Consider the following 15,969-nt stretch of genomic DNA (forward strand, 5'->3'; position numbering starts at 1 on the left):
GAACTTTTTCTCCAGCAATCTTGATGTTGCCTGTCAGCTGTCACATAGGCCACTTTCCCAGCCACTTTCCCTTGATGTAACTTCATATATATCTGGTGTCAGCCTTATTATGGATTTAAATGACTGAATACCAAAAATTGCCAACAGGTTTTTCTTTCTAGATGTTCTTTCATCTAATTGCAAAAAAAAAAAACAAAAAAAAAACCAACAAAAAAACCCAAAACACAACAGTCCTGCAACTTTGATGATCAAAAAGAGGATGAAAGAAAGATGATTGGTTACTCTTAGCTTTTCTATAAGTGGGAAATGCAAACCCCTAACTCTACCTATTTCTCTCTGTCTCCCTTGCTCTGCACAGGAGTTGTTCTGGCTGTTGTTACACATGGAACTGTGTGGGTGAGGGTGTGAGTGTACTCAGATCCTCTCCTTTATTTAGGTACAGTTGGCAGCATGACATTTTGGGGTGTGACAGGTAAACTGGACAGAGACACACACACAAATCTTAGCTATGTAACAGTGTTGAGTTTGATCCATTAGGATGCTTCCTCCAGTGAATGCTCACTTCTAAATGAAAGACACTCTGAAATGTCTCTCTGTGTGATAAAGTATGAGATTTACTCTACTCCTAGAGTAAACACTGGTTTTCTAAGAAAAAAAAAAATAATTCTTATTGGTACTTGCTGAAGTTCAACACAAATTTCAAAAATTCTCCTGTACACAGGAGCATTTCTGCTTTCTTTCACTGTGGTTATACTGTAAAACCAGTTCATGAATGAAAAAGGAGCACTGACTTCAAAGTAAAGGCTGAGCATGACCCAAAGCAGGATCTGGATGTAGATCAGAATGTGTCACTAAGCTGAAGCAGCACTGATTGGAAGAACTCACCAGAATCTTCTTCTGTTTCAGGGACTGTGGAATGGATTAAACATGGTCTAAATAATACTGAAAAACTGCTCAAATTGGTTTGGTACTTTGTGGGAGAGTGAAATATTTGAAACAACCCAATTTTACAGATACTGTATTAACAATTCTTGTTACTGTCTTTAGGTAATAGCTAATCTACAAAATGTAACAACAAAGTAGTCACAGTCCAAGAAGTCACTCCAGAATAAAGCCTATTAGGTGTTAGTATAGTTATATTTGTACTGCAGCCAGTGGACAAACATTAAAGCTGAGATAGTTTAGCTTAAATGTTAGGTTATATAGTGGACATATTGTTTTCACAATAAATTCATCTGCTTTTTGGTTGATTCACTGATATTTCTCTAGTGATAAAAGTACCGTGGTATGTTTGGGTTGTGGTGTTCAGCAATTCTGCAAGATTACAAAGCACAATGAAAATCTGCCTTTCCTGTGGGCTGGGTCCTGTGGTTTTGTTCTAGTCCTTATTAACACAGCCTTTCCCCCTTTATTTTTATTTTTTTTTTTTTACTTTTTCCTTCTCACAACTGTGTCAGGTGTTGTTGCTGATGTTGTTGTAGAGTTACTCAGTCATCGAGAACCTCAAATGCTTGGTTGGATGGATACTGCAGCACAGATTATGAAACATAATTTAATTTTTTTTTTTTTTTTTTTTTGTCTGATGGCTATAAAGCTCGTTGGCAACTCTGCAAAACTGCTGGCACAAAAGGCACCAATCAAAGGCCTTTTGCAAGTTAGCATAAGAAATACATTCATTACTTCTATTTTGGTTATTACTGTACTTTTATGTGTGGTGTCCCAGCAAAGAGAAAAATACATTTAAAAAAAAACAAAACAACTAAAAAGCAACTGCTAAAATAAAATTTTCACTATTGTGAAAATCAATAAGACTAAAATGTTGTGAGATTATAGAGCTGAGGCTAAATTGGTTTTTAGCCTCACCTGAACTCATCCAAAGGAGATGCAGTGTGCCTTTTCCTAAGGTATGTGCTGTCACCAAAGTGCTCAGGTCTGGAGTTAAACCTCTGTACAGCTCAGGAAGAATCTGAACCAAATAAAACCAGACTCAGGCAAGGCCATCAGCACTTCTGAAGTAAGGAGCCAACACAAGCTGGTAGCTGAGAGTTTGGAATTTAGGATTTTGTTCACTATTCGTGGACTCTGGACTAAAGCACTGTAGTAGATGGCAAAAGGAGGGCTTGCCAAGCCTTCCTGAAACCAGCTGGCTAGTGGGGAGCAGGGGGGAGTGGCCACAGTTGCCACTTTGAGCAAGTGCTGCCTGGGAGCACTTGGTCTGCATGGCCTCGGGTTGGGGCAGCAGTGGCCACTGGGCTAGAAAGTTATCGAGGGGCTGCTCCCTGGGTGTGGGCACTGAGCTGGAACAGAACTGGTGGTCTGGATCTGTATATGGTAATAAAACAAAGGGGAGCATCTCAGAAGAATGTTCCATGTACAAAAATATGACTTTCCACTTTGAAAATAAGTTCAGTTTATTAAGAGCTGGTGTCAATGCTGAACAAAATACACATCCTCCAGTAAAGAAACATTTTGGTGAAATTTTTTTTTTCCTTTTTTTTTTTTTTTTTTTGATTTACTAAAATACAAGTTGGACCTTTTTTTCTCTTTTTTGTAAATATACCATTTGTCTCCCTTAATTACACATCCTTAAACTGTGACCATCATTCTCCATTAAGCCAAAGGTTTGGTTTCTGTTAAAATTGTTAGGAGTCTGGCCACATTATGCCTTTTTTTTTTTTTTTTTTTAAGGGAAAATACTCGACGATGAAAAAAAAAAAAAAAAGAAAAATATATTTTTTTCTAATAAATAAAAATAATTTAAAATGCTAGAGGCTATACATGACTAGGCTTGATTATGTTCATTTATAAATGAAATAGTTTCCAAAGTACGTGGAAGCAATATTAAAGAAGGCAGACAAACAAAGATCTGTCTACTTGATTTTCCCATTAAGCTTGCCCTTCTTAACTTCTCCATCTGTGGTTCAGCATGTAAGAGGAATAAATGTCACGTCACCATTCATGAAGTTTGTCAGGCTTTAAAAAAATAGTTCTGGCCTCGAAGGAGTCAACATTCATCTTCAACTTCTCTGATTGGTGGTATCAAGCTGCTTGTCGATTTATATTGATTGATCTGATTGGCCATGTGAGTGCTCATGGGCTTGATCTGAATGTTTCTGGGATAGGCATTATCCGGCTCATCTGTAAACCATTTCTTTTCTGCTAAAGAGCAAAATGGGTAGAGACAGAATAAGGAGGGAAAATAAGAGTTTTAATTAGTGAAGCACAAGTACACGTAAGCACAGAAAAAAAAAAAAAAGAAAAAGAAAAAAAAAAACTAAAAAAGGAGGGAGAGCAGTCAGTAAAGTTTATGGAGACAAAGCAATCAATAGAAAGTGACTTTGACTAATTACTAGCAGTACAGTGCATTGGATTAATACCTCTGAAAATACTTTTCATGAAAGGAGGATGACATGTTTGCAGAGCTGACAGTAGAAGCTAAAGAAAACTGTCAATATGCTTGTTTGCTTGTTGAATATGAGAGCTTTTTTTTTTTTTTTTCATGACAGGTGAATACCCTCTGATTCATCCATTGAAAAAAAAAAAAAAAAAGATAAAAAGGCTAAACTGGGAGAGAGCAGATGGGATAAGAAAATGCAGAAGAGTCCATCTATGGAGAAGCACCTCAAGAGTCAGAGGCTTCTCAGAACCACTTCATCCTGGCCCAGAAATCATGCAGGAGAAGGTAATGGCAACTTTTCTGCTGTTGGGGGTAGAACAAATGGGGCTTGCACTCATGCTGCCAGATGGCTCCATTCCTGCCCAGCGTGGTCACTACATTTGCTCTTTGGCAACCTGGCTCCTTGGGAAGTGGTATGGGATGGATTGGATGCTGCAGGTGCCTCTTGTAGGGGCTCAGGTTAATCCTGAATGCCTTGGTAGTGATACGTGACAGCAAGGTAAAGGAAGAAAAAAAAAAAAAAAAAAGAGGTTAGAGGGCAAGCTGTTCCTTTTGTATCTTTGGGAAGTGTTTGTTTCAGTGATTGTAGTAGGAATTTTATGCTACTGATTCAGGGTGGGCTTGGGAGCAATGTTAAAAGGAAATTAGGAGGCTGGGAGGCTGCAGCACAGCAGCCATTACTGAGCTGCTTATGATTGAAACCAAAATATTGCACTGCTCGTACACAGATGTGGACAAAAACATCTTAAAAAAGGGAAAAAAAAAAAAAAGGAGTTTTCTTAAGAGAGCACTTTCTGCTGCCATTTCTGAATGACAGGTGAGCAACTTCGCTCCATTCAAACACTTAAACTCTTGGTCTCAGAGTGGTTTATGACCTTTAGGCCCTTGTGTTATCTTAAACATTTGTCAGCTGGGGGGGGACTCCATTCCCACCCTCATTCCCCAAATTCCAGAGGTGGATGTGGAGAACAATGGGCACAAATGGTTCTGGGGATGGGATTCTGCAGCTGGGGCACCTCAGGGCTGCTGCTCCCACATGGCTGCACTGCTCATCCATACAGGGACATCAAATGGCTTTAGTGTCTCACTTGCTTAATACCTGAAATGTTGCTGCATGTAGGCTGGAATCAGGGCAGGAGTGCTCAGTCAAGTTAATAAAAAAAAGAAATCCAAGCAAAGCAAAAATCCACCTGGGAAACCCAAGGATTAAAGTGAAGGAGAATATAATAATAGAAATTTGAAGCCCAAGAAGAATAAAGGACAAACAGCTGGTCATAAATGCATACAAATAAGCAACAGACTTCCAAGGTAGGGTCTCTAAAGAAGTGGATTGCCTGGGCTTCTCAGTCACTTTCCTGGATATAAAATTTAAATACTTGTATTGATTTTAGACATCTCCATGCAGCACCTCCCCCAGCAACAAACCTCAACCTCACGAGGGTTTGAGCCTTTTTGGTTTGGGTTGGGTAAAGAGTACTGCATTGTTTTTCTTGCCATTTTCTAGAATGTAGTTCACTTCTTTTCGATACCCTGCTCATCTGGGATCAAATAGTTCCCCCTTAAAGTTGCCCAAGTCTGAACAATGTTTAATCTCCCATCTCTCTGTCTCTCTTTCTCTTACCTATTATAATTAAGTTCCCTTTGATTTGAACAGATTGGACGATAGGAATTCATAATGTTACATCCTGCACACTGAAGCTAACTGATTAAGTGCTTTAAATTATTCTTCCTGACAGAATGATAAAGTTACAATCTGTTCAGAGATGATCTACAGCTTGCCAGGCTCCTACTGCTTCTTTCTACATTCATTTGTCTTTTTGTCAAGCAGTTAAAAAAAAAAAAAAAAAAAAAAGCAAGCCTCAATTCCATAGATCTTTTAAAGTCATCAGAACATCTGAATTATTAATGAGACTTTAAGGGAATGGTTCCTGATGGGGGCTGGTTTAAGAAAGGTTGTAGAAGAGAAAAAAAAAAAGAAAAAAAAAGAGAACAAACCAAAAAAACCGACCTGGGAATGTGTACACATCAAAATAATTTCAGCTCCATTTAAAAAACCATTTAGTTCAAGTGTGACACATGAACCATTATGCATTTGTGGAAACCAATTTTGTGTGATCTACGATTAAACTAACCTTTCAGAGAGGTGTAAAGTGTGATGGTTATCATGTTTTAAAAGCCTTGCAAGATCATATAAACAATTTCAAACTAACAGTTTTCTAATGGTTTGTGTTTAAAATGATTTTGAGGCAAGTTAAGCACTGTGAACTTTTACCTCCACCTTCTTCTATAACATATGGTACACAAACTTCCCTTACAAACAACTTGGTGCAAGTTAAATCTGTCTCACAGCAAGAAATGGGAGAACTGCATGAGGGATGAGGCTCAGGCATGAACTGCACTGTATTTCCCAGCAGCCAGTGAAAAGCTCTTCCATTTCCCCTGATTTCCCTGGAATTTTCAATACAATGCAATTCTTTGTTAATCTTTAAGGATAAAACTCACATCCAGGGAGCTGATCTTTTAAAAAGTCACGATTCAAGTCTCTTTTTGCATTACCTGGCCAGTAATAAATAATAAATGCAGATTCTAATTTATTTTGCTGTTTAAATTTCTTTTTTGCCAGCGTTGAAACCTCAATCCCATCTAGGAATTATCATCTCCAGCACCAAATGCTTGGACCCAGCTTTATACCTTCCCTTCTGCTGTCTAAACTCTCTTTGACCATATAATGGTGAACTTTCTGTGCAAGTCCAGCAACTTCTATACTTACCTTTGGAATGTCAGCTTGAAAACTCTCATCTTTACCACTAAGATGTGCTTCTCCCAGCTATTAAATGCCCTTCTTGAATCCCTTACACATTTTTCAATCAATCACAGTGTGACTTTAGTAGCTCTTCCAAAGTCTTAGCACAGATTTGTATGGATCTTAAACAAATGACCTACTCTTTCCAACAGACCAGTCCAGAAAAAGAATCTTTCTAAGTCTTTATATATTGCTTTACTCACCAACTTCTTTTTATTTGTTTTTTTTTTTAATTCTCTGTTAGGGTCAGTCTGTTTCACTCCCATTTGCCATACACTTATTGAGCTTTTTATATGTATTTCTGCACTATAGAGAGAACAGGAATAATTTTCTATTTGTGTTGGGTTTTTTGGTTGTTTTTTTTTTTTTTTTTTAAGAACTGTTCAAGAGAGTCCCTGATCTTCCCACATTATCTGATGTGGTTTGTTTTTTTTTTGACAGTGTCACCTGAGAAATATTGGAATAGCTAAATAACTTCTTCTCAAACACCTGCATTTGCAATGGGCAATCCCAGTGCACCCATGAAGGTTCTAAAGGCTCCATGCTTTTTTTTTTACCAATTAAAAAATTAACATCTTGTGTAAGACTGTTCCCTGCAGCATAAAAAGATAAAGAAGAATTAAACGATCAAAATACAGATTTCTTCAAGTTGTGTAAGACCAGTGAGTTTCTCCAACAGATTTATTGCTCTGGTGCTTTAAAATTTCTCTCATTAATCCTGGACTTCTTAGTATTTATATTTGGATAAATTTCACTGTGAAACACCCTGTCTTCAGAATAGAGGCAAAGCAAGTATCAGCTAAACATGATGTAAAGATTTACTAACTCCATATTCTCACCATAATCCCAGGTTACTTTACCATTGTGTTCTACATACATTTCTGGTTTGGTTTGGGGTTTTTTTGTGATGTGCAGTTTCAAATAAGTCTGTGTGTGTCTCTCCATTCTATACAGGCAGCTTGTTTATTGCTATGCTGAAAATTCTCCCATGGAATTGCTTCCTCTATAAGGAAAAAGTAATGAAAGCTTCTTCACCCACCTGCTCAGCAATTCTTGTTTGCAAGATGAATATTTTACATGTTGCTGGCATTAAACAATTTGCAGGGAAAGAGAAGAAACTGTCCTTACTTTCTCTGAAGGTCTTTATTTTGCTGCAAGGTGGCTAAAATTTTTGGGACAAAAATGCAGTTCTGGACTTGCTCTTGTTGATTTTTTTTTTTTTTTAATTTTTTTAAACTAGCAAAATTATTACTTTTGACAATGGCAGTTTCACTGGAAAATGCCTGACTCTGACAGTTTAAGGCAGAGGGAATGGATGCCAAGATCCTGCAGGTTTGGGAGCTGTAATTTTGCTTCAACAATGAGAGCACCCAACCTACTGAGCACCTGGTTCCCATTGCCAAAACCTTGCTGGGACGTGTGTTAAGTGGCAGGACCTCCATTTAAAGCTCCCAGATGTCATCTCCTGACACTGGTGCTGCTTTTCCACTTTCAAAACCTCACCAGTGTCATTTCTGAGCAAAAGGAGATTTCCTATTACCTTGCAATATAAAAATTTCTGACAACATAACATGGTTGCTTTAAAGACCAACCTCCCAATTCCATTACTATATCCAGATCAGAAAACTGTATCATCATATCATGATATATATCATGATAAACTATATCATTATATCATACATAATTACTTTATCCAGATCAGAAAACCTTCATCACTGTAACAAACTAATTAATCAATATGACTTTGGTTAGCAGTGAAACTTGCACAGGGTAGAACTAAAAGCCTAAACTTTAAGATTTCCTATTTCAGGACAGAAGACAGAGAAAAATGAGACTTTAAGACAATTTGAAGCCTTCAGCTTTGCATCCCTATTAAGTATTCCTCTTCTGTTGCTCACAGAGTAGACAAGTTACTTCTCTAATTTTCACTGTTGATATTTTTTTTCTATTTGAGCTCCACAGTTATACAAATCCTACATTATTTTTTTTCCTGGATGAAATAATTTTGTAGTACATGCCAAGTAGCTTCATATTAACCCCTTTCCTTCCTCTACTAGATGGAAAACAGATAAAACATTAATGGGAAAGCATTTTGGTGTCAAAGCCATTACCATCCTTCCAAAATGCATAACTGCTCTTGACTACCTTCAGTCAATGTTGCCAACAAATAAAGATGCTCATGAACATACATGGGAGACAGGGGAGGAGGGAGGGCAAAGGAGGAAAGGAGTTGGAATGAGAAATGTGAAATTAAAGTAATGTCTGCACCAGGGCATCTTCACTGAGCAGGAACCTGGGTGTTTACAAAAGGACACGTGCAATTAGAAAGGCAAGCAGATGAGAGGAGAAAAAGAAAAATAAAATTAAAACAGGGTTGAGCAACAGCAGCAGCAGCAGCAGCCAGTTTTACTTCTGTTTGGAGGAAAAAAAAAAAAGGTAAAAGAAAACCAACAAAACAACCAAACAAACAAACCAATAGCTGAATAAAGTTTGTAACTATTTTTTTGTTTAATTTCACAAGTTTTCACAAGGACAAAGTTATAGAAGGAAACCCACAGCAGTTGCTAGGTCATGCAGAACCATTAATTATCATACCTTGGCCCATTCTATTCATCCTTGTTGCACTTTAGAAAAAGAAGTAAGCTATGTAAGTTTTACAATGCTTTTAAACTGTCATATTTCCTTTTGAGCACTTTAACTGGCACATCCTTGTAGTAATAAATATTCTCAGGGCAAACCATAGTAACTTTCTTTGCAAAAAAAAAAAAGGAACACAGGAATTTGTCTTTATGAAGAGCATCTGTAACATACTCATTGATAGGGGAGCATCCATAATTTGCAACATATTTTGCTGGTAGGACTTAGAGCTGCAGCTGGATGCACCCAGGCATTTGGGATGTATCCCAATCGGAATGCTTCACACCACCACTTACATGGTTCCAGGTTTTGTCAGTAAAAGTGCTTGGCTTCATTGTCAATTCACACAGCAAGCAAATCTTCAGAGTTATCATGCTTGGGGAAGGGGAAGGTAGGGTAAAAAAAAAACAAAAAAACAACACTAACCATAAAAGCACCTTGTCTGGTTGGCAGTTCCTGTGCTTATCACTCCCACATCCAAATAGGTCTTTTCTCTCTGCATGCTTTATAGCTGGGCAGGCAGGGAAGGTGCTATGTGTTGCTGGCCTCTCTACCCTGGGAAACTCTTCCTAGCTCTACATTTCACCAGGTTGGCATTTGAAATTAAAAAAAAATAAAAAAACAACACCCACAAAACTAAAAAAAAGAAAAAAAAAAAAAACAACTAAAAAAACCCAACCCCAAACCCCAGATCCCAAGCTGTCTAGGCTAAGTTCCTTTCCACTATTTTATTTAATTCCCTGTCACATTTTTTTCATTTGGCTAAGTGTCTCCTTGGGGAGAATCTGCAAGAACCAAACTCTGGCAGGTGCCTAGAACATGATTTCACCCCAGCTGGTTCTGAGCACTGGCTGGGGCACTGCACCTTTTTATTTCCCAGATGGGAGCAACCTGAAAGGCACTCAGTTCTCCTCCTCTGTATCCCTGCCTTTGGCAGGAACCTGTTGAAAAGACCCAGCTAGAACATGGAGCAGGATTTCTGGAGGATCTTCACATTTTAGGACTCTTGTTGGAAGATTTATACTCAAACTTGGAAAAACTACCATCTGGGAAAGGAACAAAGTCTCTGGAGAACTGATACTTAAGCATAGAAAAATGCTTGCTCTTTTCTGAACATTATTTATTCTGTACAAAAGGTGACTAATTCACCTTTTAAAGACGTAAAAGTCCCAGGAAGGCAGTTTTTAATGACTTACATCTAATATTTATGATACATATGGCTTTTTATCCCAAATGTCAAAAGTGAAAGAAAATATAGCTATTCGTGTGGCAGTATAAATAGACAGAATAATAATTTAATATGCAATTAGACCCTTTCTAAACTTAAATTAAACCATTGGAGTTTTACAACTCCATGCCTAGATAATTTCAGTATTAAAGGGAAAAGACACTATTTCCAAAAGTCCTCAAACAAGCAGAAAAGTCCCTGATGTTGCTTTGGTATAAAGCAGGTGTGTAGCAATAATCTATACAAAGAGTGTAAGCTTTGAGAATGAAAAATCAGTAGGGAATTTTTTTTTTAAATTTTTTTTTTTCCAATGGGTTACTTTTAGAAGCTTCAACTAAATGTAGCAACTCCTCTAAATAATGAATATGTATATATAAAAAAAAGCACCTACTGCGACATACATCAACACTTCTGCACTAAATTAAATTTTTTTTTTTTTTGTGTAACTGACATCAAGTGTTCATGTTAAATATACTCTGTTTTCTGATACATAGAGTAATTGCAGTGAGTTATTTATGTTCTCAGTGTGCCTATAGGTTTAGAATTAAATTTTTTTTTCTCCCCTAGCATCATAAATAACTTTTGGTCCGTCTGCTTTGTTGCTGTTGTGCTTAAGGGTTTTATGGTGGTGAAATAAAAAAAAATGACAATCACATGCACACTGTCATACATATGCAAAAATATGTGTACAAAAAAAGGGAGAACTCCATGGGAAAACAGGGAACATCACTGCTGGAAACATTAACCAGGGAGGAGAATGGGTGGTGAAGGCAAGTTTCACACACAGTGGGAGCAGGTACACAAATCAAAGTCTATCTTCCTGCACATACTTCTGTTTTTCCCGGGAATCCCTGCTCTTGGTGCGGTTGGGTCGGTTTGCTGTGGATGGGATGGAGTGAACTGAGGAGCTCTTCTTGCTGGAGGAGTAGGAGGAGTGGGAGGAATGAGAAAGACTGGCCCGGGACTGGCCAGCGTTGTGGTCAAATTGCATCAAACAGAAGATCAAGTCTGTCGGCACAAGCTCAAACTCGTAGGGTGGGTTTGTGATAACATAACTGGAGAGGAAAAAAGGAAGAAAGAGAAAGCAGGTTCAGAGCTGGGCTAAAAGTTTCTTCTAGAGTTGCTATGAACATCTACATTTTTATATATATATATTTTTTTTTTTATTTATTTTTTTTTTTTTTTTTTGCATTTCTGTTTCTTTCGGTGCATTCCTAATAACACCCCTGATGATTTAGGACCTTCTGATGTCAGACATCACTTTTGGTATGTTTTCTGCTGAGTAGGACAGCCAAAAAGCGTAGGATTCTCTTCAAGGGAACCACATCATCATTTTTCAGAGAAGTCAGGGAAGCAAAGCACTCTCTAACTGCACTGTAATGCAGTGACTAAAAAGAGATTCACATGTGAAAAAAGCCAGTATCATACCCACCGGCAATGATTTTCAAATAATGACTGAAAAGCAGGGAAAGAAAGATTTTAGGTGCATTTATAGTTAAATGCATATTTAGTATGTATTTGTTACAGGTTTAAATATTGTTAATAGAGCAAGGAATATAATTATTTGACTTATATTATTTGACTGTATATTTATTATATATAATTACGACTGTACATAAGGAAAATATATCAGTAACTTTGCAGTGAGGTTAACTTTGTTTATTCATTCCACATGTACATCCCCAGCCCCAAAGAAACTTTCTAAAGAGAAATCTCCACATGGAAGAATCCAAGATGGCTAAGGGTACAACCTAGAAACAGAACTAGAGATTTAAAAAATCCCCACCTTGAACAAATTCCTTTCCTGGTAGGAAGGGCTTATAGATCCTGCTAATTTTTTTTCATGCATGGGAAAAAAAACCAACATTTTGCAAGGCAATAGGAATTTTTTTTTTCCCCTGATCAAGAAATGAGTAAAAATCGATCATGCAGCTCACAATTTCTTTTCAAATTATTCAGTGTGCATAAGAAATCTTATTAATACCTCAGGGACAGAAGTAGTTTATTAATCCTGCAAATAATTCCAAGCATAGCAAGTACAGTGCAAATCTAAGCTGAAAATCACTTTTGCACCCAAGTTGTCTAAATCCTTAGTGAAGCAACTGCTTTGAAGGGCTGCAGGGTTGTTTACTGCCACGTCCATCCCATAATGATGCTTTTTGTAGAGAAGGAAGCAGTAAGTGGTGATAGATCTGTGCTAGGGCTGGGTCTGTGTGTGCACTGCTGGGTGGCACTTAATTAAGACACATTTCAAGTAAGCTGCTAAATGGCCTCCAGTTTGCAAAGATGGAAATGTGTCTGCTCTACTTAAAGGCCTGAGGTCAGCCTTGATGCTACTGGAGTAAAAAAAACCAGTCTACCAAGAGAAGGGTTTCCATATACTGGAAAAAATTATGATTAGATACAGATGGTATCAATGGGAAGCTCATAGGAGTATTTTTTGAGCATTCAGAAAAAAAAGGACAGTTTAGCTACCCTTATCTAAATTGTTATCCAGTGACTTAGAGCTGATTGATGCTAACAAACTGAAATCCTTCCCTTGTATGCAAGAAGTGGATCACTGTAAAACAAGCAGGATGAGGATACATTGCAAAAATTTTCTTTAAAATGTGATTAAAATTAGCTGAAATCTTAGGACATCCAGCCTATGATTTAAACTCAGCTTAAGAATCATCACGAAATCCTCAAAGACTTTTTTTTTTTTTTAAATAACTTAGCCACAAAAACTAAAGGAAGAAAGCTCTTTTTTAAGATTTATTACACACCCTGGGATCTTCATCACTTGGAAGGCTGAGGAAGAGTGAGGCTGAGGTGCTGTGAGAGCTGGACTTACCGTTTAGTGCATTGGCTGGGGGTACTTAGGTGTGCATCCCGCAACCGATAAATTCCAAAGCACAGCATGTTGTATGTTTTCAGGGCTTTACAAAATAGATCTCCATAACAACCTCCGTCCTGGGGGAGAGCAAGGGGGTGGGGAGGGAAAAAGAGAACAGCATGATTTTTTTTTCCTTCCTTTCTGTGTTAAACAACGTCAGGGAAGCGGATTTTTCAGTACAAAAAGGACAATGTATAGGCAGCACGTGGTTTGTCACCAAGGAGAATCTTTTCCCATAGAAATGAATAATTTCAATGTTTTGTTTCAGATAGGTAATTACATGAAGTCATTACTTTGGACAGCCTTAGTCCATGAAATGATGGTAAATTTGGTAAATTGGGAAGAGTCAGTGATTGACTTGAAGCTGGAAATGCAGATTTTGCTGCCAGTCGTGCATATTTTACAAATTATATTACTTTTGTTACTAAAATTATTAGTATTTTTTACCCTTTTTGGCAGCAGCCTTACTGTCATCTAGGCAAATAAATTCACTGGGGAGCAAAACAGAATTGAAAGTTCTGAGGGGTCAAAAAGGATAACAAAATATCTGCCACTTTAAAATAATGTAGTTTGCCATTTTTTCGTTAATAATACAAAATGTTTTGCCTGACAAAAAAAGTTTAGATTTGATAATTTGTCTGCCTAAAATATTGCTTGTTAACTAGTGACCCAGTGGTAATGTCTTCTGGATTTCACTGATTTTGTGCACTCAAGGCTCTGGAAAAACTGAAGATTTGGTGTTGCTTGTTTTATTTGGGAAAAAATCATGCTGCATGCCCAAGTGTTCTGATGAGCTGTGAGCCCCAGCTCTGAATGGACTTTTACAGGAACTGAAAGGCTGTTTGCTTCTACCTGTGTGCTCACATCACTCATAATCCTTAAACTGAGATTCCCTGTCACTTCTGTGAAGAAGCTCACTCCCTTCTTTTTGAACAGAGCTGGTGATCACACAGTTAATTTAAGAAATATCAAATCCTATTCACCATCAAAGCAACGTGGGTGCTTTGGGATTCACCTCGATAATATTTTAAGATTTAGCCCAGGAAATATTTCTATATGCTGCTTTATCAAAATGCACTGTTTGGTTTTTTTGTTTTTTTTTTTTTTTTAATGGTTTGTGTATCTGGTTTTGATTTTGCCTTTTTTTTTTTTTTTTTTTTTTTCCTTCTTAGGATACTGGAGTCAAAAATGCCAGAAAATCAAGGTTCTGACAGAATTTTAGTGGAAAACCTTACGGGTTAATTTCCAAGCTACTAAGCATATTTTAACCACAAACTGGAAGCTCTGTGGAAGGACTGAATAAGCCTATCAGGAACCCAAGGCAGGTACAGATATTGTTCAGGTTTGCAGTGGATTATTGTTACAGTGCTTACATCATCCAAGTCAGCTCATCCATCTCTTTAGCTGACAACAAAGAAGAGACACAGGGTTTTTTTTTTTGTATGAGATACCCAAGCAAGGAGTGTGAGAAGTCTTACAGCTTCTTAAAAAGGGTAAGAGCACAGTGTTATACATTGTCAGATGATCCAAAAGTTCTGTTGAACTAAATAATAGAAATTATGGGCTAATGAAGATAGATTCAGTCCAAGAGAAAACCAAGAGGTTGAAAAGCAGCCTTGGTCCTCCATTTCCCTTGTGATCTTACCCCTAGGTCTGCAAAGGGCCCATCATACAAAGCCAGCTGAGCAACTCGACACCTGTCCCTGTTTGCAAGTGTCTGGGGTGTGCTGTAACCTCCTCTCAATGCATTTTCCTCAGCAATCAGTGCTTCCAGCTCTGGGGTGGCTCCTCCTGTTACCAATGTCCGTATCAGTGTGAGGATATTGTCATTGAAGTATGTCTGCAGAGATAAAAGAAAGCTCTTTAAGCAAACACCATTAAAGTCACAACTGAAGACATCCAAATTACAACTTTTCTGGGTTTCTGCTGTTTAAAGTTCTTGGCTGTCTCTTCAAATAATTTTATATAGAAAGTGAAAAGACAGCAGTCTCCAATTACTCTATTTTCTTCTATCCCATTAGGCACCTATACTAGATCCTTCCTTTTAAACACCAATTCAGGCTGATTTTTATTAGAGTACAAAAATTTGAATGATTTATGTTTCCTATAATTGGTGTTAGTAGTGATGCAATGACTGCTTTCCTTCTCATTGCCTTCATGTCTAATAATGGGCTTTAGGACATGTAATTGTAAAATTCAGACCACATTTAAGGCTTACACAGGCTAGATTGCCTTTTTACTCTTGTCACCAATTCGTTGGGGAGCTGCCTTTGTGCTGCAAATGTCATTACTTATTACTGTGGCTGGACTCTAGCAGTCTAAGCAATGTATTGTACTAAACATCTTATTATGAGACTTGACAGTGTTCAGACATAAGCATGTATCAATTAAACATCTTGAGTTCGTTCCAGATAAATGTATGATGAGTTGGGGATCCTGGTGGTCCTTTTAAAAAACTCTAGGGTATAGGGTAAGTGTGGTTTATTAGGGAAGATTTACTCCACACTGACATTTTGCCAGCATCTGTAGCATCGCTGGTCTGTCAGGCAAACAATGGGTGCTTTAAATATTAATTTAATGCCAGATGAATGACTTTCAAGTTCACTTAAAAGTATTCTGGTGCAGTTAAGAGATACTCAGTTAAATATCTGCAATGTACTGGGCAAGAGATAACGCTGAACAAAAAAAAAAAGGAGACCCAGCACTTAGCATGTCACTCATGTTTGTGTTTTCAGAAGCTTTGCAAGTGTGAGGGACATGAAAGAATAAAATAAGCTCTCTGTAGAATCACAGGATGGATGTGACTGAGGTGGTGGATTCCATTACTAGATTTGTGATTTTGTTGGATTTAAGACTTTGAACAAATGTCTGTAATCCAGGCAAGTAAAAATGAATACTGAATTCTCAGACAGTGCTTGTTGTCTAAGAAGAATACTTCTAAAATTACTCTTTTCAATGAAATTCATTGCTCTAGCTGTAGAGTGCAATTGTATTTAATACATGGGTAAACTGAGGAATAGCTGGAAATG

The 15,969-nt window shown here is 37.5% G+C and overlaps 1 protein-coding gene across 21 annotated transcripts in view; it reads right to left on the reverse strand.

Annotated features, from left to right (window-relative positions):
* Positions 1–2,382: 2,382 nt before the first annotated feature.
* KCNMA1 (potassium calcium-activated channel subfamily M alpha 1) overlaps positions 2,383–15,969 on the reverse strand; it is a 368,746-nt gene continuing 355,159 nt past the window's right edge. For 7 of the 21 annotated variants that reach the window (XM_071748266.1, XM_071748268.1, XM_071748265.1 and 4 more), the window contains 5 exons: positions 14,586–14,780; positions 12,899–13,017; positions 10,896–11,120; positions 8,796–8,824; positions 2,383–3,159 (listed from right to left, as the gene is read on the reverse strand). In XM_071748266.1, coding sequence (XP_071604367.1) covers positions 3,005–3,159; positions 8,796–8,824; positions 10,896–11,120; positions 12,899–13,017; positions 14,586–14,780 — 723 coding nt within the window. In that variant the 3' untranslated portion in view covers positions 2,383–3,004. The remainder of the gene's footprint in view (positions 3,160–8,795; positions 8,825–10,895; positions 11,121–12,898; positions 13,018–14,585; positions 14,781–15,969) is intronic. The other 14 variants (XM_071748286.1, XM_071748287.1, XM_071748270.1 and 11 more) reach the window with 3 other exon arrangements.

Source organism: Heliangelus exortis, chromosome 7 (assembly GCF_036169615.1).
Source record: "Heliangelus exortis chromosome 7, bHelExo1.hap1, whole genome shotgun sequence".
Taxonomy (NCBI): domain Eukaryota; kingdom Metazoa; phylum Chordata; class Aves; order Apodiformes; family Trochilidae; genus Heliangelus; species Heliangelus exortis.